This window comes from Myxocyprinus asiaticus, chromosome 36 (genome assembly GCF_019703515.2).
Source record: "Myxocyprinus asiaticus isolate MX2 ecotype Aquarium Trade chromosome 36, UBuf_Myxa_2, whole genome shotgun sequence".
In the NCBI taxonomy this organism is placed as follows: domain Eukaryota; kingdom Metazoa; phylum Chordata; class Actinopteri; order Cypriniformes; family Catostomidae; genus Myxocyprinus; species Myxocyprinus asiaticus.
The window spans coordinates 4,848,419-4,872,356 of NC_059379.1; the positions used below are offsets into that span (position 1 = coordinate 4,848,419).

Below are 23,938 nucleotides of genomic sequence, written 5' to 3' on the forward strand. Positions count from 1 at the left end.
GTTGGATTTTCCCCCAACATGCTAACATGCTCACTTAAAAGTCAATTTGAAATGCAGTTTGTGACCGATTTTGCTTTCTTGCCCTTTCAAATAATTTAAACTAGCCACAAACTTGCTGCAAATTTGCAGCAAATTTTCTCATGCAAATGACCCTTGTAAAAATTGAGAGTTCACTACAAATTTGCCGCAAACTTGGTGCAAATTCGCCACAGGTAATTTTTACATGCACATTTTCTTTGCAGCAAATTGTTTGCTGGAGGTTCACCACTACCGGTGAAGAGCTGCAAACTTCTGGCAAATATTTGAGTGAATCACAAGCTTAATTTCATGTGGAAATAACGAGTAAGTTTGCAGCTAGTTTCGATTTTTTGTAAGGGGAGCTTTTGATTCGCCGCAAATGTTTACCAGAAGTTTGCACCTCTTCGCCGGTAGTAGTGAACCTCCGGCAAGCCTTGCAAACTTGCTGCAAATTCGCCACTGATTAATTTCACATGCAAATCAGCTTTGCTGCAAACTTGTGGCAAATTGTCCATTGTTGCCAAAGGCTTGCCGGAGGTTCACTACTACCGGCGAAGAGGTGCAAACTTCTGGCAAATATATGTGGTGAATCACAAGCTCATTTGTATGTGAAAATAATGAGTGGCAAATTTGTTGCAAATTTGAGTCAAGATTGTAGCTAGTTTGCCAGAACTTTAGATTTTTTGTAAGGGTCAGGAATTGATTGGATTGTGAAAAGTTGGTGTTAAATGTTGTATATCATATACAAAGTAAGAGAGAATCTTCATGTCATAAAAAAAATAAAATAAAATAAAAAAATCAGATTGCAAACAATTCTTATTTTTATTTTATTTTTTTTATTTGGAATACCATGCAAAGTTGATTGTGCACAGGAACATGTATTAAGAAAGTAAATAGGGTCAATTTTGATTTCATGTTGAGGATGAGGTAATGACTTCCTCGGTGAAACAAATTACCCAACTTTGGCCTAACATTATTTTTTGTATGTTTAAAGAATATTTAACAACAGCACTGGCTGTGAGTGAGAAAGTGTGTGTGCCTGGTGTTGAGTGTGTGTATAATTACCCCATCGACACATGTGTAACTGATGCAATACTGCTGCTCGCCGGTGAAACCCCTGTACAAACACGCGTCACTTGGAAAACTCTTCCAAGATGTGGGCTTGAAAATATGAGAATTGCTAACGTGGAGAAAAATGAATATTGACTTCTATAGGCTATTTTTTTCCTCAGCATCACTACTACAAGTAGCTAATAATCCGTTCTGGTCTAAACTTCCTTGGGTTAATGGCGAGACCACAACATTTGTGGCGTGGAGTGCATTGGGGCCACAGTTGTTTTAGTTGTTCAGCATCATTATCAATCCCAGAAGAGACCCTAAGGTATAAAAGTGCAAGTCAATGTGTTCATTGTTCATCTAAACGAGGGACACCCAGCCCGGTGATGGCAAATCGGAAGAACCGTGAGATTCCGACTTGTTTTCTGAATAAATTAAAGAAAGCGGCTCAACAGAAGAGAGGATGAAGAGCTCTGCCATTAAGCCTGGTTAAAAGGGTTATAAAGCTAACCTGTTGAGGGACATGAAGTGTGTGTGTGCGTGCGTGCGTGTGTGTGTGTGTCTTTGAGAGCTGTCTGTATTGTGTCAGGTTGTCTTGGTTGGCCACTTTAACAGAAGGAAGTTAAGGTGGTGACCCATGAGGCCAGACACTTTGAGGAGATAATGTCCACTCTTTTTTGCTCTCCCTGGCTTTCCCTCTCTCTCTACCTCCCACGGGCCAATTAAAGCTTCTACTCACAGGAAAAGTTAACCAAGGATTCCTCTCCCTCCTCCTCCCCCTGTTTCTGCTTAGCAAAGTCTTGTCAACACACAAATCCACAGCATTCTCCTCCAAATCTCTAGCATACCTGTTTCTATCACCTTGTATTTCATCTTCAACGAGCGTTGGGCAATGGAATGACTTTATGTTCGGAAGTCAGAGATATTAAGCAAGAATATCCCACATCCAACATTAATGGAATGCTTGGATTAGCTTGAAGTCGCAACATTTTGGTAAAGCTGGCAAAAGTTGTTTACATTATTGTTTTGGTTGGCACAAAGTTGAAAGAGAGACATCCGACACACCCGGGTCTGATTTCCGTGTGTCTTTCGGCATCTTGATTCACTCTCCAACCTAGATACGAAGAAGCCCAAACAGATATAAAATTCCATCTTTGCTCAATCAATACTTGTCATTTTGGCATCCAAAACTTTTAACGCAACTTTGATTCTTTTCGGTCACGTAAACGATATACAAGGTAACAGATTAGCCAGACGTGAATAGGGTATTCTTGCGCCATTTCTGCCTTGTCTTTACTCAGTGATCTCGTTCTAAAACTCTCACAAAAGAGCTAAAGGCTTAGTGACACTCTCAAATTACACACATGCGAATATCTGAAGTGCTTTAGCCACCCACACTGCCTGGATATGATTTTCTTTCTCTTTTCCCCCCAGTCTTACTCTTTGGACAATGAAGTTTATGCCTGGAGGACTCTAACGCAAACCAACTGTCATTTGTCCTTCAGTTCTACCCACCCACGTGGTGATTAGTTTGGTTTAGCTGCTGGCTAAGAAAGCAAACCAATACAGTAGACCAAACAAGAGACCTAACGCTGGAGGCCAGAGGGACATTCTGATTGGCTGCTCTTCATTATGTCCAGCTGGAAGGTAAATAATCAACAAACACTCAATGAGGGACAGCCTGTTTCAGCCCACCACCTTAATCAACACTTAAGGAATCAAATTGGATTTGCCCTATCAGAGACAAATAGTCTCCAGATTGTTTGTGTATGTGTGTGTGTGTGGCTGTCTGTTTCTGTGTAAAAGTGTTCGTTTTTTATCATTACTAAGCCTACCCCTATATTATTTCAACCGTGTTACATTCTACATGTTTCGGAGTTGAATGTCACAGGGTTGAATATCAGCTGAAAGAACAGCTTTAGCTAGCAAATAACACTGGACCACATCACATCATTTATGTCACTATTTTTGTGTGCTGTGCAAAGAACAATAAGTTCCAACCCTGTTCCATTCTAAATGTTTCAGGCATGAATGTAACAGGGTTGGGAAAAAAAAAAGTTTAATAGCGCCTTTAGCTAGCAAATATAATTGTATCACATCATTTTTCACTATTCTTGTGTGTGGTGCCAAAAACAATATTTTTCAACCCCGCTACATTCTATACGTTTTGGAATTGAATGTAACGGGGTTGAATATCAGTTGAAAAAAATCTTTTCACTATGCATGCATTTCCACAAAATGTATTTTCAATTTGTTTGGTAGACACACAAGAGAGGTGATATAATAATAATAATAATAATAATAATAATATATATATATATATATATATATAAAATAACCCATTATAATGACATATCTCTTTCAAAAAGATAAATAGTTTTGTGCCAACCCTGTTACATTCAAAATGTTTTAAGGGTTGAATGTTAAAGGGTTGAAGATCAGTTTAAAAATGTCTAATAATGGCTTTAGCTAACAAATAGTATTGCATCACACAACATTATTTATTGTCAATAGTCTTCTTTGTGCCAAGAACAATATATATATATATATATATATATATTCAGTAAAACTAAAATATTCAATTGATAACTAGGATTTTTTTCCCCCATAACAGAGTTGAAATGTTGTTTTACATGTGCAACTGTTCCTTTTCTTGTTCATTGAAGGGCAGAGGCACAATACTTTTTCATTCAGCATATTGAGCAGCTCTCTGGACAAGCCAGCCAGCATTTTTATAGTTAATCAATACCAATCCATTCCCAGCCTTGATGTTAAATAGAGATCAATACAGGCAAGCTGTGACTGGATCTGATTTCAATTGCTTGGCCAAGCAGTGGGTTTTAATCTCAAGCTAAATCAGACAGGAGAAAATAAGTCAGGTGAATTACAACACTCCTTTCCCAGCACTGTGAAACGCCCGTCATATTTTATTATCGCAGTCCGGCAGGTTTATTCACAATGGTTTTTATTTATTTATTATTTATTTTCATTTGTATGAGAGAAAGAGGTGCAAGCTGTTGCTAAAGTAAAAAACAGAGAAAAAACTCTTAATGCAGCAAGAACATACCAATGTGAAAATATGTTTGTGCAAAGACAGTTCAGCCGTGTCCATTCAAAATGTTTTGGAGCTGAATATTATGGGGTTGAAGATCCATGCAAAAATGTCTATTAATGGCCTTGGACAACCTAGTAAAAATCTTTCTTTTTTGGCACTTCATAAATGATTGATTCAGTGAGAATGGACGGATCGATGAAGTTCTTAAGTTCAGTAACCTACTACGTTTCCCAACCAAAAGATCATAAGGATCATAAGATTTCTGAATTAGCCCTCATGATTCATACAGATCATACATGTTGTGCTACAGAAAGGCTATACCAGCACTTCAGCTTTCCTTTTCTTCCCCTTTGAGGTGTATAACGATATCCACAAAACATACTTCTTGTTCTAAATGTTCAGTTAAAAAAAAACTGCTTTATCTCCCTATGTCTGTCAATTTAAGCAAGGTTTCTGGAGCAGCAGCCAACTTGCTGCATTTTCTTGTAGGTAAGTATTGTCAGCCCCCTGAAATCCCACTTTCAGGAGTGAAATCCATAAAACTCATCCAAGTCTAGCAGATCTAATAAAACATGCTAGCCCCTATAGCACTGATTGATCAGCTAATGGTCAGAGCCCTGGCCCAGCCACCCCGATGTCCCGCTCCTCTTGTGGTTCATCAATGATGATAAATTAGCATTAGATGGAGCCTAACGAGTTTACTAAATATTTGGGATTTGCACTAATAAACAGGCAAGCTAGCAGCGTGAATAAGCAATCCCAGAGCAGAACCTTATCTGAGTGACATGACAGTTAAACCACACGTCCAATCTGCCATCGATTCATCATCCTGGCACCATCGTGCATTCTTCAAAAGAGGATAATTGTGCAGCGACGCTTTAGGTGGAAAATACTAGCATCGCTTAATGTTAGCCTCACCTTGTGTTTCAGCATAGATTTGTTCATAAATTTCTTATTAAAAGTTATTTACTCACCCTGTTCCAAATGTGTACGGCTTTCTTTCCTCTATGGAACACTTATGGAAGATGTTAGCCTGAGAATTTTAGCCTGTTAATTATTTTTCGTTTGTGACGTTAGCGTAAATTTGCACCATAAATGTTATTTTGTTTTTGAAAAGATTGTTTTCCTGCTCCAGACAAAATCAGTCATTAGAACAATATTTCAGCATGCACACAAATGAAAACTCCTTGTGGCATCTATCAGCAATAAGACGAGAACTATCAATTTATCTCACAGTTTGATTTATCTAGCAGTGACTGATTGCACAGCTCACTGGTCTTGTTTTGTGCGTGTAAACATAATTTAAGAATTAAACAAAACTTTAGCATGTCTGATGATATTCTATCAAATCTACACGACCTGCAGCAACAACAATCAATCAGTATCAAACCCCATATTTAAAACAATGTAAATTAGGGGCAGTTTTGAGTCGCATAAACGCCTGATGATGTGTGCTGGATAGCAGACAGGGTTTTGGATGCCATAATTGCTGGGAATGATTATAATGAGGGTTTGGGAAACTTAAGCAGAGACTCACTTATAATGATGCATAGCCTTCAGCCAGTGTGTGAAACATGCAGTCTAACCTCTAAAATATAACTCTTGCTTTTAACGACAAGGTAAATGTTTCTCATTGTCTTTTCTTGCAGTGCGATTGTGTGTAATCTACCCTCAAATGTTCTTTTCGTGTGTGATATTTGAAAAACACACTTTATCAGCAGAATGGGCCAGTAGCTGATAATCTTTTGACAGAGGGGGCTATATTTAGAGATAACTTGTCAGCTTTAATAAATGATAGTTATTTGCTACCATTTTTTGATGGTTTCAGAGCCGATGGCCCCTCCCGAGGGCCCTTGGGACGGGGGACGGCCAAGGCCCAGTGCCTCTTGCAAAGAGATTCTGATGGCGTGTGCCCAATGTCCAGATCGCTGTCCTGTAACCTCAAATTGGTGCGACCAACACCATGTCCAATACAATCCGCACACAGTTTCCTAACCTAATCTCAGCAGTGTCACACGACAGATTGCCACATTCGGAAAAATGGGAATGGAGGCTGTGAGGGGGTGGTTTTTAAAAGAGAGAAAAGACATGGGAGCTCTAGTTTGAGAATAGAAAGATGGGAGGGACAAGGAATGGATATTTATTCCAGTAAGACAGCACACATTCAACACACTGATTTGATTTACAAACTGCTGCTAATGGCAAACAAATGTTGTGGGTGTGTATTCAATACAAGAAAAAAAAGATGCACAGATCTAGCCAAATTCGCAGTACCGCAAACCAAAAGCAAGTTATTATGCTTCAACAGTCCGAAACGCACACACACATGCTTTTCTAAACACACTGACATGGTGTTGACAGAATCGAACAGGACACTCTATAAACACGCACGTGTCAAACAGACAATGTAGGAGAAAGAAAACCCAACATGTCAATTTAATTTAACATGAAAACATTGTGCTTTACCGCAGCTGTAAGAGAAGTCAAAATAACAACAAACTTTCAATTTAAAGCATTGTTTGGTTTTGCCATTGTTTCTTTTCCCATTAGATTGTTCTTGATTTTTTTACATAATGCAGATCTGATCTGTTGTGAACTATTTCACGGTGCAAAGTTAGACCGAAACAGGTTCTGCTGTGAAAATGGGACACGTTGGCCACATTCACAGAGGGAAACGTTATGAACTTCGGACATGCATTCCATTCGGTCCTTCCTAAACCACAACTGATTAAATTTTCCGCGTTGTTATTCAAAAGGAACGTTCACCCGCACTGTGTTATTGAATGACAGCGCACCCTCTCCAACTGCCTGGGGTGTTTTTTCATGTTTGTGAATCACATTTTACGTGTCTGTTGATAATTGTGTTTTATACATGTGAATATTTGTTGAATGTAAATTCATGCGTGCATATGCATGTGTGTGTGCATGCTGACACACTCAGCAGGGGTTTTAGTATAGTCCAACAAAAAGGGGAGTGTCATTGCTTTGTGCACTCAATCAAATAAAAGGGGCTTTTTGGAGCACATTTGTCCCTTCCGTAGAGCTCTGATTAGATTCTCAATATCTCCACACACACACACACACACACACACACACACACAATGACACTGGTTGTATTGATAAATGATCTTCCCATTTCTCTAAATGATGACAAAATATTCATTTTGGATGAACTATCATTTTAGTGCAACATCCAACTTTCTCAGAGTATGTGTGTGGATTTCGTCTGTCAGTATTAACCCTTTGGAGCCGACCTCTTCTGGTTGCAGGGCCCATTCAAATTGGCTTACAACAACACAGCACAGGGTTCCCTCTTGTCAACACATGCTAGAGACCCCCCCCCCCCCAGTCCTCACACTAAGGCCCATACGGCACAAAAGAGGAAACACACACCACGTAGATTGTCGTTGCCAACTAGCTAGTCCACTCCCTGCCAGCTGTAGAGCAATAATTTTGCTCTTAAGGACAGTCCAACCACACAAAACACAGATATTTCCTTTTGTAGACAAGGCCTTTTTGTTGAAACAACAAAATTGTATGATGTGCAATCTTAAAGATGCTGTAAGCGATTTTATCTTGCTAAAATAGTTTGCTAACTTTAGTTTGTTAACTTGGCTGTTTACTGAATTATACTCTCTAAAACCCACCCTCCAAATTGTCAACAAACAACTCAGATATTGATAAGTTCAAAAAGAATCATTTTGGAGGCCAGAGCTGAGTGTTAAAACCATAAAATTGTATGACATATAGTCTCAAAGCTGCTCTAAGCAATTTTAGCAATTTGCTAACTTAGCCACTGAATCAGAATGCCACCTCACTCTAAAACCCTGCCTTCCAACGACATGTCAGCAAACAACTTATCAATAATAATAATAATAATAATAATAATAATAATAATAAATATATATATTTTGGAGACCAGTGCTGAGACTCGAAAGCTGCTGTTATTAGCTGTTTAGCAATGTTAGCTAAGTTGAATTAGACTGCCACCTCTTTTCAAAACCAAACCTTCTATAATTTAATGCTGTCACAGAGATAGGTGTGATTTCTCAAGACACCTATTTCAGTGATATCTGTCAGGTATGGTCATTTTATGCATCATATTCCAGACATTCTGAAAATTCAGAAATCACTTACAAGAGTTCACTTACTTCAATGATTCTTAACGGCTTTTTAGGAGCTTTTAATCAAAATCAATTTTTCTTGAGTTGGCTGTTTGGTTCTTTGGAGATTTTAAAAAGTTCTTGATGTTTTATTATGGGGTCTTCAAATCATCAGTACATTGTTGGTTTTCTAAAGAACCAAATAACGTAAAAGTTTACAAGTAACTATGCCATCATTACATAAGTTCAGGCCTCAAAGTTGCTTATTTTTGCAGATACTTTCTCTGTGTTTACCATTGTCTGTAAAGGACATTGTTGAGAGAACTCCACTTTCTGAGTTGTGTGTCAGACATCTGCTAGGCCTTGACCCAATTCTACATGTGAGCAATGTGTGGCAGCGGTAAGATTTGGCTTTTTGACTGCAGGGACTGTTCCTCATTTTCTGTGTGAGTTGCGAGCTGAGCGCTAGCTGCCAAGGGCAGGTTAAGTTCTCTGCCTCTCCCCTCCTGTGTATCTGGCATCCCTTCAGCTCCTCGTATAAAAGGTGGCAATCTTCATTAAAACCTCTTACAGACAACTGTCAGTTATTCACAGTTAGAAAGAGCCAGCTGTTCTCGCTCGCTCAGTCTCTCTCTTGATCCCTCTAGTGAGATTAAAGTCACCAGTTCATAACGGTGGAGTTTAGAAGCGTTGTCTGTTCTGAGGAGTTTCAAGGTGACAGTGTCATCTACGCTGCACGCAAAGGCCTTTTTGTATATCATTATGTTTAGTAGACAAAAGAGCAATTAACAAATAATTACAAAAGATTTTTGGTCTTGATTTCAAACAAGCCGGAGTGCCTTAAGTATGCTAATGATAAATCATTTGCATACTACAAAACACTTGCCTTTTGTCTTTTGAATTTTTTCGAAACCCTCAGCTTCTTTATTCATGAATTTGTTAATGCAATCTGGATTAAGCATGGAATACTCAAAGTGTTCATCTACCAGACGAAGTACACAATATAGCACATAGTTAAAGCAGAGGTGCGTAATTTATGCACTACTGGCATTGCATAACTATATTGACTCAACCAACACCATTGGCGTGGGGCTACCTGTTTGAAGAACAATGGAAGACAAGAAAGAGTTGGACAGAAAACCAATTCACACACTCCTACATATTCTACACCTAACAAATACACTTGCCAACACTCCCTGCCTCTCAGTATAACAGAATAGTCCTTATAATATAGCAATTTTCTTCAAGTAGTCGAGTTCTACTCTTTGTTTTCATTTTGGTCTCTTCTGCACTAAGTGGACTTGCTTGATGAATGAAAAATAACTGTTAATTTAATTATTTTATGTGTCTTTCTCTCATGCTAACAGAGGGTTTGCTGACTGTCTCATAAATAAGGAGTTGCGCTGCACACCTGTGTACTTGCAGCGGCGTGGCTGTTACCTGCCCGGAGATATATCTGCTGTCTGCAACCTCATTAATCAGGTCTAATGGAGCTCTGCTCTTTCTCATATGTGTGTGTACATAGATATACGTACATACACATCTTCCATTGCACCACCAAGACTATGCATCTACTGTAGATACAAGGATGTTTCCAATGAAACTTTCATGCACACACACAGTACATTGAATGTCACCTGCACAAGGTAAGATATAAATAAATAAAAATATTACTCTCATGGCTGGAGGCAAAAGCAGCAGTTCAACCATCCTTTTCTGTACCACTGTCTTAGGCCTGTTTCACACATCCAGCCTCTGCAATGCGCAAGCAAAATATCAACAGAGCTGTGGCTGTATACAGAAAGTAAAGTGATTTATGGGTTACCATACTAAGTATTTCCTTTATTAATGACAATAAATTGTGAAATGGTATTGGGAATGGGCCATTGAGAATTATTGCAAAACTTGTAATCAGAATCTACGCTACAGTGTGAATGCCGTAACTGCTTAATATCGTCGCATACATTTCTTCCACTGATGTGATATGTGTGAACAGGCCTTACTATGGAGGAAAAAGACAGGCCGAGAAATGAACACTGAACACGGGCTTAATTACAATGCGCATGCGGCTGTGAAAACCTGCCATTCAAGTGCATTGGTAAATAAGCCTCTCTTTACAGGTGATCCAAATGCGTCTCGTTTCAGACAGCCCTCTCTGTTCCAGTGCTGATATGTAATTAAAATCATCTCCAAAATTCTCCTCGACAGGACGGGCCCGAGCCAAAAATGTAAATGACATTAAGGGAGACAATGAATTGAATTTTGTTTAATGTCCCTTTTGCTGCTGCTAATTTACATAGCGCTTTTCCAACAAAAGCTCTGACCTTCTAAATGCTGGCATTTGCTCAGCACATAGAGAGAGAGTCCGTGTGCGCACGAGAGGGAGGAGGTCTTTTTAAGTAGCCTGGTCAGAGAAGATACAAACAAAAGGCCAAAAAACGTCGAAACGATCAGTGTTTGTTTTGAGAGATTAATAAACGCAACAGGCAGTGTCCAGACACAAATTTTGCCCAGCATATGGCTCCAGGAAGACCGAACTAATAATCAAGCATAATCCCTTTTGGAAAGGTCTTTTCATACGGAAAAATTAATGAATGTTTAGCTAAATCGGCATGCAAGAACAGGTGCAGAATACTTGGCGAAATGAGCTACATAAACCGTCCTGCCTCACAACTGAGTTTACTGACAAAAAAGTCAATCTCATGAATTATTCAGCGAGGAGGAGGGGGGGCGGGGGGGTTTCTCAGAGGTGAGCCCGCCTTGACCTTTGTGACAGGAAATGAAAAGGAGATCGGTTGGCTAGGAAAACCCTTAGTCGGAGAGGTATTATTAGTTCTCAGCCCAACGGCCCACTCTTGACATGAGTGCTCAAGACATCATCTATGAGAGTTTGGGTTATAGACGCAGAAATCCTCAGCTCTAAGAATCAATCTATCTTTCAAAATACCAATGAATAATCTATGGCAAAGTGGGAGTTTGGGTTGTGAAATATTTAAAGATCCACTGAGGTTGAAATTTTTGTAACAGCTGTGAAATACAACCAACTTTTCTCATTTTTTTGTCTCCCTTGCGAAGAAACTAAAGCTGCACCAAAGTCCAAGAGAAATAGTATAAACAGATGTCTGGCTTGACTACAGGAAAATAGGACACATTTGGAATGATAAGTCTCCTAAACTCCATTGAAAATGCCAGAAGCGAGCGGGTGCCAGTTATTGTCCAAGTCTGTGCCAACGAGCAGTATGCCTGCCCCATGTGCCATCTGGGAAAATGTGGCTGAAAACGTTATTGATAATGGATCAGCAGATCTTCTGATCGCCATAGTCCTCTCTAGCAGAACAGTCTCTCTCTCTCTATCTGTCTTTCTCTATCTGACTCCACATCCCCCAATCCAACTTAGTTAAATGTTTTGATTGTAATTTAATCAACCCTTTCTTGTAAGCTCACACAATCCCTCTATTCAGTTTGTATTGTCCTGTGCACAAACCCTTGTTTTCAGATGGTTTACTTAAAGGGTTCACCCAAAAATGAGAATTATGTTGTCATTTACTCACCCAAATTTTCTCTTTATTTCATGGATGAGAAATTTGAAGAATGTTTAATGCTGCTCTTTTTTCTTAGTCCCTTATCTTCTGCCTAACATCTCCAGAAAGTATCACAGATTTTGCACAAAAACATGTAAATATCGATTTAATTTTCACTTGTTTGGGACGAACTGTCCCATTAAAAGAAATAATAGTTTCTAACGCTCATCTTAGTGGTCCAGAAAATCCCTTGTGTACTACAATGTTCCACTTTTTTCCTCAGAGAATAAGAAAAAAAAAATAAAATAAAAAAATGCTGCGGACCTAACAAGATATTACCTCACAAGATTGGTTTTGTGATTACAAATTAGCTCTATATCATACGCCCCACCTGCATGAACACTCCAGTCATTTGAGGTTCGTGTTTCAGTGCGTTCCGAGCTCTCTTGACCGCCTTGTTCTCCGAGCGGCAGATAAAATCATCTGTTCACAGTTGTGATATGCAGACAATGCAGTCAGCTAATGAAGCACATCTGCTTTTGTGATCCGACAGAACAGTTCGCCCCTCTATGAAAACGATCCTCTCAAGTCTTTGAGATGCCTCACAATCAAAATGTGAGTTTTTCTATCCACCGTTTCAACCCTCCTTTTCCTCTTTTACTAGTGTTACACATATTGTTCACCAGATTGAAGCACAAAGCACCAAGACATCTGATCCATCCACCTCTATTAAGCCACAATACAAAGCCGAGCAATTTATGGGACGAGTCAGTGTGGTAAATATCATCGAACCCCTGTTGCAAAGTGTTTGTATGTGTGTGTGTGTGTGTGTGTGTGTGTGTGTTTAAAGGTAACTACATTCTAGAAGCCACTGCAGGAGGAGGGAATTGACTCTGATGGCATGATACCTTTTTCAGGATCTGCAAAGAGGAAGTGATATGTGGTTTATCTTCTGTTCAGAAAACCAAAACAAATCCTCCTCCTCCTCCTCCTGCACCTCGGAGGACTCCACTTTTCTTATTTCCCTTACTCACTTTTCTTTCTCGTGGTTGAGTTACAGTAAGTGCGCGAATGTCGGTCCTGTAACTAATTACTGTTCGCACACTGTCAGAGCTCTTCAGCACGTATGTTTAAACAAGCTAATCATTTAATGCAAAGATAACCAAGGTTACCAGGATTGATTCACACTCTCAGAGTGTTTACATAAGAAGATGTAAGAAATTCATATTGCTCCCCAAAAAGGTTAAACATAGGCTTAGTTCCAAAATCAAGTGAGCAGCCTATGTAGCTATGCAGCATTTAAAGGCATCATTAGTGTGCTACCAACACAAATGGTAAGATACTGTACCTTCACCAAATCCAAAAGGTATGAATTAAAAAGATGGAAAAACATAATAAAATTGACTGTTTAACCAAATACAGTATGTAAGTGTGCTATCTATTTTATGCTTATTAGAGTATCACATCACTATCTTAGCAATATGATAACTCCAAATTCTATTGCGGTCAACTGTGAGTCAAGACTCCTGTGTTTTGCATACTGAGCATTATTTGTATGACATACGGACTTGTTACCTATGTTGATCATTCAAAATCTGTCACTTAAGAGGTTCCATTTCAGTTAGAATGCTGCCTAGGCAGTAGACAGAAAGGCAGTTTACTAGATTCTGGAACAGAACCATAGATTATCAAATGAATTATAGATTATGAATAGGCTAAATGAAAAATAAATTAATAAACTAATGTTTGCTCCAACAGAGAATCAAAATGAATTAAAAGTGCTCTTCTGACATAAACTGATGACATTACTGAGTAATACAACAGGGTTTCCATGTTACAACCATGTGACGTGACCACTGGACATGCACAGAACTCAAAACACGCAAGCATGGTCATAATTTCAACAGAGCATGAGTCCTTTTTTCCGACACTTCACACACATGCACCGGGAGTGACAGCAGCAACTGGTCACTGCTATTTGATTACTAATAAGAGAGATGTTCCCACTGTCAGATACCAAACATTCTTCGCAAAGCAAACAGCTATTTCAGCAAGTCAAACATTAGCATTGCTATCCATCGGTGGTGCATATTTCGTTCCCAGCTTTACCCATCATCTCACCCTGCAATCTTATTTCCTACTCAGTGGACAGGCAAGTTCACGATCGCGAGATAACTTTGCAACAGCTACGGTGAGAAAACAATAGGGGAAAGAGATAAAGTGAGAGAGAGAGAGTGAGACTCAACTCGCTCTTGGCAATGCATGCTGGTTATTCACAGTTCTTTATAGCAGATGGAAACAAGGCGACTCCTGGCTTTATGGAGCAAGGTAGGCTTGTTCTAGCTCACTAATCTCCAAGAGGCCCAGACTCAAGCAGCTAGCCCACTCTGTCACATTTACCGTTTCAGCCACGAGCCCAAGACCTGCCCTTGTGTAATCCACATATGTGCTGCCACCACAGGGATAATTGGACAAAAAGGAAAAGGTGTAAGTCTTGCAGAGTAAGTGTAACCTTGAGCCAGACTCACAAAGAGAAACATAAGCAGTAGAAGAGAAGAAAAAAAAATAAATAAGAGAACGTCAATTACCCACTCGGCGGGAGTTGGTGTGTTTGAACATGCTTTCCCTAATGTGATCAACATGCAATCGCCAACAGCTAGCCCAGAAACATTACTCATTTTCCACCAGCAGCACTATAGAGCAGAGTGTAAAGATGTCTTTTTGCCTCCAACATTCATGCTCGCAAACAAAACATTGCAACTCGCAACCGTGCAACAAAGCCAGTGAGAGGCAATGCACTGTTTACAGAGAAGATAACAGGGAGACGCCAGTGAGCAGAGCTTTTGCTAACAAATTAGGACCAAAGATGAATTTAAAGCCAAACGCTCTTTAGATGTGGCTAACTCATCACTAAAAGGGTAAGTCTCATGGAAAGCACTTCCCTTACAGCTCACCAGCAATTACAAAGTCTCTAAAGACACCTCTGGGTTTCCATGTCAACCCACCGGTGTGGCACAATAACAGGACAACGGAGCAAACGCTGGGCGTAGCGCCCCACACATACACAGACCAGAAGCAGGAAGTAGATAGATCCTTACCTGTCGATGATCACGGGGTCTGAAGGCGTTTCGTTTCTGTTGCCACAGCTTTTTTTGTCACAGCACCGACTGTGAAGTGTAGGAGAGGAAAACAGAAGGGAGAAAAAAGATATGAGAGAATCAGCAAGCAGCTTGTGGTTGTCTTTCGTCTTACTAGCACCGTGTGTTCAGATTTATTCATCTGACACGCTCTCATCCTCTTTTCTAACTAACCACCAAGGTGTTTGGTGCAGTTTCTGGCTGAGCCTGACGGTGTTGGTGGCTGCAGTTTTCACAGATGTGGGCGGCGGGTAAACACGAAGACGAAGTGTGGTGGCTGAAGGAGGGAAAACAGCATGTTTTTTGGTGTTTGTCTTAATGCTGAGAGGAGGAGAGGGGGTGCCAGGAGGCTGGGAGGGGGAAAGCTCTCTCTCTCAGCCCCAGCTTTTGTTTACCTCTAATTGTCAAGCTGTTGTGTCTGGAGAGGATGCAAGATGCCACCTTCAACCAGGATTTCTGTGGGGCACTTATTAATTACCAGCTCAAAAAGCCTCCATCAGTCTCCTACAATGTGCCAGCGCCTCCATTTTGAGGCCCTGAAGATGCTTCTATTAAGGCTTGTTTAATTTAATTAATGTTGAAACTACAGAGCTAGAAAAAAATAATAATAATAATAATAATAATATATATATATATATATATATATATATATATATATATATATATATATATATATATATATATAATGCCTCTTGAATTTAAAGAAGCCCACTTGTATAATGGTTACATGTTTAAGTGAGCTAAATTAACACCATATGGTATGGAAAACAGGTAAAGCTCCTTAGAGCTGACAGCTAGAGTGATTAAGGTATGTGTCTGGACATCTATACTTGTGACTCAAAGACGCAACAGTGCGGTTTTGACGCAAGCAATAGAGTGCGATACGATAAATCGATTTATCGTTAAATGATGACCCATAAACTTCCTAAAGTTTGAAGCTTTGAGTTTGAACCTTGATCTCAGAGCTCTGATGTTATTAATGGTGAATGATGTGGTGAGAGTTGCGTGACCTTTGCGCATGTTGCTAATTCTTTTCCCATTTGGTGGAAAATGGATTGCTCGCTTCCTCGCGTTTCGGGTTCTTTCTAGTGTTGTTATTTAATTTATTGTAAATGTTGACTCTAAAATAACCTCAGTACAACCATTTAAAAAAGTCTAAATAGCTGAGGATGCTCATCCGCTTTTCCAAAAGGAAAAGTGAGAGAGTGCGTCTCCTTTGTGCAGGGCGCTGTGGTCTGTGTGCATTCCAATTAGTGTCCAAAGTCCAGTGACATCATTCTCTCTGTAAATCCGATGTCACATTTGCGCCTTTGAAGTAGAACTTCTTCTGCTCGCAGGACAGTGCGTAAAGCACAATGTAAATCATTACGCACAAACCGTCCGACAATTCCGAATATTTGGATTGTTTTCAGGCAGATATATTCATGGCTGCATTAATTTTCTGTAAGGCTGCTGCTCTGAGGCCCTGGTTAAGACATGTGCATATTGCAATAATGAAGGTAGACATGCTAGATCATAAAATAAAAGAAACAAAGACAAATGTAATAACTGTAATAATATGAAAATATAAATAAATAAATAACAAACAAACAAAAACAAAAATCTTACCTGCACATGATTTCGTGTGTGAGGAGAACTCGGCACATTTCTGGGTTTTTGTCCTGCCCTTCATAAATAATAGCCTTGAAATTGAAGTAAAAGTGAAGATTTTTTTTTTTTTTGTTTGTTTGTTTTTTTTAAACCAGTTAGTTACATTTAAAAAATAACATTTTATTATCAAAATATTACATATCAAACTGCAATTCTTTTGCAAGTTTAAAAAATAATTGAACCTAAATTAAGAAAATATGTTTTTATGGTACACAGTTCAGAATGATCAATTAAACATCGACAAGAGAAGGTGCGTAAATACAATCAATTTAACCCACATACATTATAAAACAAAATGTTTTATCAGTAAACCAACACACATGTTCACATTCTACATAGAGATAACCTTTGTGGTATTATTAATTTGCATAAATAAATATGATGCTTGAAACGGATATCAACACTTTGCCGGTCATTGGGATGACAAATTATGCCACATGCATATCACTTTAGAAATGAAGAGTCGCATATGCTTCTGTTTAGATCTTTGCGCTATTTATTTGGGGGGATGATAATAGAAATCACATAGATCTTGCTTTTCCGACGCAGATGGCCGCGGTAAATAATACCCATAACCGTACACATCAACGCGGTTATAATCTGCAGATATTTAGGGGTAAAGTGCTAATGGGCAATCTGTTGTTTATTTTGAGCCGCTAACAATGATTTTTCTTTAGATAAAAAGCGGTGTCGGGGGGTACGCTTGAGTAATTTTTGAGCATTGGCTTTAACAGATGGCGTTTGGAGCTGTAGGTGCACACGGGCCTTAGTGCTCTCTCTCTCTCTCTCTCTCTCTCTCTCTCTCTCCCTCCTCCCTGTTTCCCCTTCTCCCGTTATGATGTATTGTGCAAGAGCGCACTCCAACGCACCCCCACGGAAAGAAGCGTTGTAGTGAGCACAGTACATCATGACAAAAGTAAACCCTTTTATTGTATTAATTATATATACACTTATATCTGACTTCCCACGCACAACTGAGATAAAGACAGAAATATATGCTTAAATGTGCGTAAATAAACACGTGGTGCAAGAATACATTTAAACATATCCACAATACATAATATAATCCCTTATAAAGAATACTGACAATTAAGTCACTTTTGATTTTTAATTGGCCTTAAGCATGCTGAATTAAGCATTTAATTGTAATTCCATAATTTGTGAAATAATAATATGTGAAATATCCATGCATGCATATGAAACATATAAAAAAAACCTTAGCTCAAGTCTAGAAATTTGCTATATTGGAATTTATCAGACCGCCCTTGGTCTGTCTTAGACATTTATTTATGTATTTATTTATTTAATTATTTTATGTGACTTTGCTATCTATATTGCTTTGATTTATTTCCCTGCCTCTCGCTACTGAAAATATACAGAAAACCATAAAGTGGCTGTTCAGCGCCATTGACTCTCGGCTCAGATAAAACCTTCATATTTTCTATCTTGTGATGCCAAAGGATGGATAAACTCCAGCTAACAAGAGCCTCAGAATCAAGATAGAGAACCGCCTTGTTCTTTACTGTGAGAGGGTTAAATCGACAATGGAAATGAGCTGAGAGTGATTTCACAGAACATCAGAGTACAATATGAACTCAAGTGTCTGTCTCGCGCCTGAAGCTTTATTTTTGTTATGCCTTTAACCAGATCTGATTACAGCACAACACAAAAGTGACAGCGTTCAAGTGCGAAAGGGCGAATCATATGACAAAATGAAATATAATAACTGAATGCCAATTAATAAAAAAAATTATTTTGCCAAATAAAAATAGAAAGATTTTTTTAAAACAGCCTAATTTTTATATTATACATAACGTATAATTTAAATGTATTGTTATTTTGTAAAATAATTCCATGCAATTAAAATAAATCACTTTTTTTTTGTTGTTGTTTTTTTTTTTTTTTTTTTTTGCATCAAAACTACCCGCATGTTTATGAGCTTTATATTGCCTCAGAATAGATTCATAAATTAGGGATTAAGAAAAATATAAACTAATTGGATCACTTTTATTTAAAAGCGCAATACAGAAATATAGATTTTGAGCGTTGAGACTATACTAGTATGGCTCACATGAAAAAAAAAAAAAGAAGAAGAGAAAAAAAGATAGAAAATGACAGACAAAAGGGCGGTCTTGAAAGACCCTGAAGCTCACGACCCGAGTTATTAACACTAGAGGCTCTTTAACCCATATCCCCAGAAAAACCTTGTTGTAATACGCGTAATTTGTCCAAAATGCGTGCTATATGCATAGGCCTATATGTCATATTTTTTGTCCCTACTATTGCATTAATACGCATTGAATTATCAATCAGCTACAAGCCTGTGCATTATTAGAGAAAAACGTGGTAATGTGATTCACGTTAAATTAAATCTGCTAAATAACCTCCTCCCATTAATCAGTGCAGCAACGGTAACGCTTTACATTAGAGTGCCCATACTATCCATTTTAGATGTAAATATAATTAATAACAGAAGCAATGTGCTAATAAAAATGTTTAGCTTTGCAACGTAGCTCCGCTAAATAATACATATTAAGCACACATGTATTTCATTTGTATTGCTCTGTATTTACTGCGACCAAAGCCACGTGCAACAGAAATGTTCACACAGTGACACACAGATTATAAATACAAATATACAATACCACATAAGAGAAAATAAAATCAAGTTCTTACCTGTTTTGTCATGGAATCGATTAACCGAACATATAGATCCTGTTCTGTTCTGACGCCTGTGGGAAATTATTTTTGTTTTTCAATGTGAAGACTGGTGAAATAAAAATGCTCATTGCTGAAAAATTTGCGCTGCTTTAATATGGGGGGGGGGGGTAGCTTCTCTTTAAAATCAATAATAATAATAATAATAAAAGGTTTACATGATTTGCCATCTACTAGAATTACAGTTGTTAAAAGAACTGGACAAATCTGAAAGACAACTAGTCAGTAAATGTAAGTTAATACGGCTCCATTGAATTTGTTTTTGAATAAAACACTTGTAAATCTATCTCAGCTGTATGGAGAAATGTACACTTACCGTTGCTGTACAATAGTTGTAGTTTGTAATGTATCCCATTGTTAGTTTTTTCACTGTTAGGTTCCTGTAAATAAGCATTTGTTTGGGGTCAGATTGGCATTCTTTTATTTTTGTCTGTTTTTTGTATATTTGGAAACGCATGCATTTTGTTTGTATATGCATGTTCTTTCTGCACAAGGAGAAATATGAACATATATTGACAACATGTTTTTTTAGACACTAACTCTCCTATATATTAAAAGAAACATTGACAAGTTTATTTTATACGATAAGGCTAATACGATTTTTTTTTTTTTAATTTTTTTTTTTTTTTTTTTTTATTATTTATTTTTGTTTTTGTGATATCCTCGATTTTCATGAAAAATCTCTTAGGGCGCACGTGTTTCCAAAGATCTAGATGCTGAAGTTTCAGCGTGACAATTCAAAGCAGTATTCCGGAGTGGCGCGCTTACTTTCTCCTTTTCCACAAAGTCCATATAAGTTGTCCTTTCGATCTCCACTGGCTGTCCCTGTCTGTCATAAAGCGCCAGGACGAAGTGGAAAAAATTGGATTTTCTGAGGTTGGATGGCGGTTGTTTCTCATAATGCGCCCGTGCCAGACCAACACCACTGCGGGGAGGAAAAACAAGACACCAGTGTGGGTTAAAACAAGAAGCGTACACTTGAGATATAGATGCAGATAGAATGAAAACACACTGGAGATGGGAGAATTCTTGATTTGTCACTTAAACTGTAATATGATGTAATGAACAGGGGAAAGCGGCGAAGAGGTGCATGGGGAGAGTGTAATTGATACATGGCATATTGGGGATTTAGGGGTCGATCTGAGAAATGCATTAAAAAATCGGATGATTTGGCAAACGTACCTCTGGGCGGCCGTGTTCGCATCCACCACCCCAGCCGTGTGCATCCACGATCGGACCGAATTCATGCCACTGCCCAACGGTTCCTCTTTCATAGTGGTCCCCCCTCTTGGTATATTTTCCTGAATCCCAAACATTAAAACAGTTCGCGTGCAACCCACTTCCAGCCAAAGAGATGAAATTAGATTGTGAACAGGGGCGCGTCGTTCCTCCAACAGACCCTTCGGATATCAATAAGAGTTTGTTTGTGATTTGTTGAAAAGAGTAGAAGAAGAAGAAAAGAACATCCAGTTCTCAGTCCTGAGTCCTTCTTCAGTCCGTCCTGCGTTGGCACCACATGAACGATTCAGTGCGTAAAGATTCTCAAGCCCCTCCAACAGCCTGTTTGGATGGATGCGATACTCCCGTGGAAGAAGCGCGCGAAGAAGTCGCTCAAAGATCGGGGATATTTGTTGCACTTTCTTTCTTTAATTCAGTTAAACATTTCTTGTAACTTTGTGCTGTTGATGATGAGGCTCTTAGGTTGGTGTCATCCTATAACAACAGCATCAAAAAAGGCTTCGGGACACTGCTGAATCCACCACTTCTGGCTCCAAAAGACAAATAAACGCGTAAATGATCACCGTGGAGGTGTTCCCGGACACGGGAGAGGATGATGAGGGGCCTTTAGCGTGTCTTTGCAGAATGGATGGAAGCATACAAAACTCAACCCTCTATCCCCCAGGACTGGAACCTTTCCCGGGAGCCAAAAACTCCAGACCCACGGGATACTCGCTGTCAGAGGATGACGCGCAAGTGGGCGTGCCTTTAACCATATATGGAGAGGAGCGAGGCTTCCTGTCGCTGGACTTTACGCTTGGACCGTGAGTACAAGCACAACGAGAGTCACTACACAGCTGCTGCATTTCCAGCAGCTTTGCTGTGATTTTAGTCCCTTCAGTTGAACATAATGTCAAGTAATCAGAGAGGAACAAATATTAATGACAATAAAAACAAAAATGCGCAATGCTTAGCATTAGCTAATAATGACAATGCACCAACTGCATGTGGGCGGTTGCAACACATTAATCTTGAAGCAAGTTTATAGAGTGCAAAAGAAGGAAAGAGAAAGAGATAAGAAAAAGAAGAGCTGACCACCCATCCGCTTGGACCATAGGAGGGGCAGTTGCAATTGTTGTGGTTTGGTTTTCAGCAGTTTTTATTTTTTTATGTCACAATCAAAATATCTAGAGTGCCTAATTGGAAATGTCCAATGCATAACCAGTTTTCACTATCTTATCTGCGATTTACAGGCATCTCACTCTTAAGTCAGAAAGATGTACTGGCATTTTAAGAGTAGACGTTCCTTATAATAAACACACTAAGCATCTGCATAATGGCGTAATGCTTGTCTTACATTATGGGAACTTTGACTGATAGAGTCTGAAATAGTTTGCGTGCACAGAGCGATCTGAGGCGGGCGATGTAACTCCTCGTCCTAGTGCGTAAAAGGCGTTCATTTAGTAAATGATTGCAGAATTATTTCTGAAACTATGAAAGGACTCCAGGGAAACATTGCGTCCACCTTCTCCTTGCATGCGCTATAAGTAGGATGTTTTTGTAATAAAAATATAATCATTTATCAGTACAATAAGGGTCATTTTTCCCTTTCATTTTTTTTTTTTTTTTTTTTTTTTTAAGGTTTGCGATCTTGCCAGCGTGTGCATGTATGTTAATATTTGAATTAATGGGTGAAAATGGAAGTCCGATGTTGGTTATCTGGGGACCCTGTGCGCTGGAGGGAGGGATGGATGGACGGAGAGAGGAGAAGAGAGATGTGTTTTACAGAGCAATCTATTCTGCTAGTGTTGGGGGTTAATGACTATTGCCAAAGATAAGTGAATTATCAAAGCTGTTGCTCTTGCCTCGACTCAAAATCCATCACATTGCATCGTCGCCTAATTAAATACGTAAGTAATAAAATTATATTTTACGACAATTTAAGATTGATATGCTTTTTTCTTTCTTTAATTCGGAGTGACTTTGATTCATGCATACACTGAATGCCTCTGTGAACTTTAATGTTAAATCGAACTAAGCTGCAAAGTAATCGCAATTACATTATGAAATGTTCATTCTAATCACAAAACAGTTGTTTTATGTTTTAACTGAAATGTTATTATAATTATTATTATTATCTGAAAATGTCAATGTAATTCTGTTTATGATAATAAATACATCTTAAGTATTCGGATACCTATTTGGTACCAAGTCAAAAACGGCATGTGTTATCAATTTTGCTTTATGGTTGTCGTGTTATTTATTTATTTATTATTTTTCAAACCACATTAAAGATATACTCCATCCATCTAACTTGCAACAATAACTATTTCACGTTTGCTAACTGTATGCCGAATCTACAGTATCTCTAATACAGATTACACACCAAAGCGATTTCAATCTGATTACCAAATTAGGGTTTTAGGCTAAATCCTTTTAAATCTGATACTGTTGACTAGAGAAGTTCAACAATCCCATCGCGTAGGTAACGATCCCGTCCTAAAAAGGAGTTTTAAACCTTATTTGACAACAAATGCAGCTGCCCCTCTATTTTGGAAGATATTAGGCGAAAATGAATGCAAATCTGTGTTCAGAAGCCATCTGGCCGGAGACGGCAGAATCAGCTGCTCGCCTGAATCAATCTCGGCTCATTTCTGAGGCTCATCTGGACCCCGAAGCCAAAGCGTGCAAAATGCGCTCTTTAATTCGCCAACTTTCACTTCCCCTCATCGACATTTATCGAGTAGCGTTTGGAAATAAAGTGCGGGCCCAGTTTGGGTTTTATAACAACAAAAATGCATTATGCAGTTGAACTGCAATATGCACATTGCAAGTTACAAAAATGTGTGCAATGAGTCTTAGATGTGAGTTTTTGTTATGCCAAAATGTGTGCCAGATTCAGAAAACCACAGCAAAAAATAAATAAACAAATAAAGAAAAATAGACAATAACAATAATATGCATTATTATTATAACGTGCTTTTTTTTTAAGATAGATATATTTTATGCAATAAATACGTTGAGCTTTAACATTTGTCTATGCGTGCATGTAGTGTGGATTTAGCTCTATTTTGTCTGCCCATGTTAGATCTTATTTGGGGAGATGTACTAACAGAGAGCGCGGGACAAAGGAAAAGTTAGTCATGCAGAAGGTGTGTGTGGGTTTGAATAAGATTTGCTCGGCGTTGCCAAGACCTCCCGAAGAAACGACCCTCCTCCTTATTGTGTGTGAAGTGTTCCTTTTGTGTGAATTTACGGAGTGAGGCTCCAATGATCCCCAACAAATTTGCATTTAAATAGCGACATCAACCGATTCGCGTGCCACACACTAGTGGCTTTCCCAGATGTCAAGGCAAAGTCAGTCAGATGGCCAGTGCCCAGATGTCCCCTCCACGCGCATCATACCAGCGCACCACGAGCGCGTAAATACACGGGGATTTGCATCTTTGCTCACGGCCAGCT

General features: G+C 38.8%; 1 protein-coding gene across 13 annotated transcripts in view; it reads right to left on the reverse strand.

Annotated features, from left to right (window-relative positions):
- LOC127427303 (transcription factor COE3-like) overlaps window positions 1-21,271 on the reverse strand; it is a 109,919-nt gene extending 88,648 nt beyond the window's left edge. For all 13 annotated transcript variants that reach the window (XM_051674822.1, XM_051674819.1, XM_051674823.1 and 10 more), the window contains exons 1-6: window positions 20,441-21,271; window positions 20,027-20,183; window positions 19,575-19,638; window positions 19,217-19,272; window positions 16,499-16,572; window positions 14,852-14,920 (exon numbers count right to left, since the gene is read on the reverse strand). In XM_051674822.1, the coding sequence (XP_051530782.1) occupies window positions 14,852-14,920; window positions 16,499-16,572; window positions 19,217-19,272; window positions 19,575-19,638; window positions 20,027-20,183; window positions 20,441-20,574 (554 nt within the window). In that variant the 5' untranslated portion in view covers window positions 20,575-21,271. The remainder of the gene's footprint in view (window positions 1-14,851; window positions 14,921-16,498; window positions 16,573-19,216; window positions 19,273-19,574; window positions 19,639-20,026; window positions 20,184-20,440) is intronic.
- Window positions 21,272-23,938: the final 2,667 nt, after the last annotated feature.